Here is a 3,808-nt window from a genome sequence, read left to right as displayed (position 1 = left end):
TAAGAGCTGGATCCTGTTTTTCTCATAAAACAACCTTTTGCACATGTGCATTGATGCAAATTGGAACTTAGTTTTTATCATGGATTCCTGAACTAGAGGACACTCTAAAATTAAAATAAAATAAACCTCAAACCAGCCTTGGGGACTCCTAACAGGGTGACTAGGGATGCTAATTCTTCAATCTGTCAAGGGACACCCTGAACTAATTCTTCAGTTATGCAGTACAAGTGCTTGATATATACAGCACTAGTTGTATCAACTATATAGTCTATGGATAGCTGCACAAACTGATCAGAGCAATGTAGAATTTAAAAATGCTAAAACAGCAACTACTGCTATCCGCCTCTCTCTCTTAGTTGCAACAAAGTCGCAATGTTCAAAATACTCTCTCTCTCCTCTTACAGTTATGTCTTGTTGGGGGAATATCAATAGGTTAGAGTGTGTCTCTGATTGTAGGTCAGTCCTTCTTGACACTAGCTCCCTCTCATAGTCTAATGGCTGTACTCTTCTTGGAGCCTACTCGCTCATTAATAATAATAATAATAATGAGAGGGAGCGGTACCTTTATTCCTGGAGGAAGAGGAGCTGCTGCTGGAGGAACAACTACAGGAGCAATCTCTACCACTGCCATTTTAACAAGTTGTCTTGAAGTTGAATCAACTTGAATGATAAAACATGATTGAGCCACGCCCTTATTTTTGCATCATATTCATATAGTCTCCTCACGTGATATAAATGTACAATGCACTACAAAAACACTACAGCACAGTCCGTGCTCAGTCTGCTCATAGATGGTCTGCTGCAGTGTGATGATTGGAATAATTCTACTAAGTTTGATTCTACTGCTTATCATTATTGGATTACTAGCAAGAGCAATAGCAGCTCCTCCAGTAGTACAGAATGCAGCAGTAATGATGTCAGTACCAGTAGAAGAAACAGCAGCATACAGGAATGATGTAACCACTGCACTATCAGATAATGAAGAAGAATATGAACTAGGATACTGGTATCCTGATGAACCAATACAAGAAACAACAACTGCAACAACTATCATGTAACAGCAAGATTGAATATTGAATGTAATATTAATATACTCTGTCTCCTAGTACGATATGTCATGCAAATGTCCAGTAGTTATTTAAAGATGTGCTGGAATTATTTTCATTCTGTGATTCATCTTGTACTTCACTTTAACTATTTGCTCTCTATTTTTTATTTTAACTTTTGAAAATGTGATTTAAACAAGGACAAGCCCTATAGTATGCAGTAACAAGAGTACGTTACTAGTAGATGCATGTATGATGTATGTACACTTGAATTTACTAAGCTGTGTGCAATGAAGCTAATAGCATACATACTTTAGTCAAGTTATACCTTATGACTATGAACTAAACACAGTTTGGGAAGCTGTATTTTTTTTTTAGCTGTATGTTATTTTAGTTCATAGTGATAGACTGATAAGTGAGGATGGCTAACTACATGTAGTCATGTACTACCAGTTGCATTTAGCATTCCCAGGTACACCTATGAACTATGTCAGCTTGGCAAGCTACCACTTCACGCCATCAGGTATAGGAAACTGTACAGTATAGACAAATATTTAATAAAGAATCATTAAAATTATTGAATACAGCAACACAGTTTATAAACCTACATGTAAATGTACATGTATGTGTTACATGTATTACAGTATTATAAAATAAATATAAGGAAAGGTGTTAAAATTACTTCTTTCTTCTCAAGATCTTTTCTTGTTATTGATAAGTAGGCAGGAGGTAATTCAGCAGCTGCTAACACTGGTAATAGCAATGACTCAGAATTGATCCTAATAATAATAATAATAATAATAATAATAATAATAAAATAAAAAATAAACAATAAACAATAAAAAAAATAAAAAATTAAAAAATTAAAAATTAAAAAATTAAAAAATTCAAAAAATTAAAATTAAAAGAAATTAATAATAAAATAATAAAAAATAAAATAATTAAAATTAAAAAAATAATAATAATAAAATAAATAAATAAATAATACATTAACATTAATTAACTTGTACATGTACACTCGTACCTTCCATCATTTCCAAGCAGAGGCAACCAAGAATAACCAACTGTAATAAAATAATATGACAAAGTTATTAATAGTTATTATTTATTAACAGTTATTGATAGTCATTAATAATTATTAAAAGTTATTAGTAGTTATTAATAGTTAATAGTTGTTATTAATAGTTATTAATAGTTATTGTTAGTTATTACCAATGGTTTCAATGCTGTTATGTTTAACTGAGCCTCTTCCACTGGCCCCGCCTCCTTTAGCAATCTTCTGAATATCACAACTGATGTGCTTGAAAGTGAATAATAAATGATGACGTCTATTGATCCTCGTAGGCAGCTGGATCTTTATCTGTAAACAAACAAACAAATAAATAAATAAATAAGAACTATTAATTATAGTATAGCTAATGGACACTAATGGGTACAAGAAAGTGTCTCTGTTATACAGAGGTGTCCTTTATGTGGAGGTTATTTTATACAGTAAGGAATGTAATTGGTACACTAGGTGCTGTCCGTTAAATGGAGGTTTTATTGTTAATATGTACATGTACTGTACCTCATCATAAAAGGATGGGTAGGTACAGTGATACAGAACTGGAGTAGTGACACTGTCTACTAACAACTCATCACTGGATGATTTACTGTATATCACCTAACAATAATAATAATACATGATAAATAATAAATCAGTAATAATAATAATAATAATATATTAATTATTACTTTTAGTGGTCTTGTGTATCTATCAGTGTCATTATCCCTCACTTCAATAGTCACTGCTATATTGCGAGCCTAAGAATACAATAAGAACATTAACTCGATAATCACCAACAAACTTTAATGGTATACATGCACATTGTGTACATGTATACCAAAATACACATTCCATTAATATACATGTACTACATGTACATGTACATTATTTCACTATAAAATCACGTGTGTACAATGCACATGTACATGTACATGTACATTTACTTTTGGGAAGCTCTTCTGAGTGTCATATTTAAGAGAGACTGGATAGACATAGAAGTGGTTGATGTGTGAGATGTGAGGGGAACAATGAGAGAATGAGTCGTATGAATCCAAAGAGAGGAACTCCCTCACTTCAAGACTGGCCTGAGGGGGAGAGAGAGAGAGAGGATAAAATTACAAGAGATACATGTACATACACATATACATGTACATGCATATGTGTATGTACATGTACATGTACACAAATACGTGTATATGTATTTCAGTTGAGGCTATTATAAATTATTGTTACGGTGCTTGTAATAAAAGTACATGTGCTAACTTGTGTATCAGGTGTCAGTTGTCTTGGTACAGTGCTTTTAACAGGAAGATAGGAAGGAGTGAATATTACTAATAATAATTAATATAATAAACATAATTTAAATACATGTACATGACTACCTCCAGGTGTTGCTGATCCTATTATTGATACATTGAGACTACCTGGTATAGTCTGAAGCTTGTGTCTACCAATACTAATAATAATAAATAAAATAAATAAATAATAACTAATAGATGTAATTGTGTATTATCTCTCACTTCTTAAAGTCTGACAGTATTTTAATCAGTTCAGTATCAGTCAGCTTCTCCCTCTCTTGTCTATAAATGGGTCCCAAGTCAGTGCAATGGACATTAACCTCATCCTCTGATAGAAACAATGGCCTANATAAAATTAAAATATTATTAATGATTTAATTATCCTGTGAGTGTGTGTGAACATTAATATGTACATGTAG

General features: G+C 32.2%; 1 protein-coding gene across 1 annotated transcript; it reads right to left on the bottom strand.

Annotated features, from left to right (window-relative positions):
- Nucleotides 1–1,549: 1,549 nt before the first annotated feature.
- Nucleotides 1,550–3,804, bottom strand: LOC109585177 (dedicator of cytokinesis protein 10-like). The gene is made up of 11 exons (XM_020001161.1): nt 3,791–3,804; nt 3,612–3,734; nt 3,474–3,547; nt 3,355–3,422; nt 3,036–3,176; nt 2,781–2,849; nt 2,614–2,709; nt 2,259–2,406; nt 2,071–2,110; nt 1,729–1,825; nt 1,550–1,579 (listed from the first exon to the last, which is right to left on the bottom strand). Exons 1-11 carry the CDS (start codon nt 3,802–3,804, stop codon nt 1,550–1,552), a joined length of 900 nt encoding a protein of 299 aa, XP_019856720.1.
- Nucleotides 3,805–3,808: the final 4 nt, after the last annotated feature.

This window comes from Amphimedon queenslandica, unplaced genomic scaffold (genome assembly GCF_000090795.2).
Source record: "Amphimedon queenslandica unplaced genomic scaffold, v1.1 AMPQUscaffold_13106, whole genome shotgun sequence".
In the NCBI taxonomy this organism is placed as follows: Eukaryota; Metazoa; Porifera; class Demospongiae; order Haplosclerida; family Niphatidae; genus Amphimedon; species Amphimedon queenslandica.
This window is presented reverse-complemented; position numbering and strand designations above follow the sequence as displayed.

Excerpts from the sequence above, each read along its gene's own strand:
- LOC109585177 (XM_020001161.1), bottom strand. Across the intron at positions 2,710-2,780 it reads GATACACAAGACCACTAAAA|GTGATATACAGTAAATCATC; the intron begins GTAATAATTAAT and ends TATTATTGTTAG. Across the intron at positions 2,111-2,258 it reads TAACAGCATTGAAACCATTG|TTGGTTATTCTTGGTTGCCT; the intron begins GTAATAACTAAC and ends ATTTTATTACAG.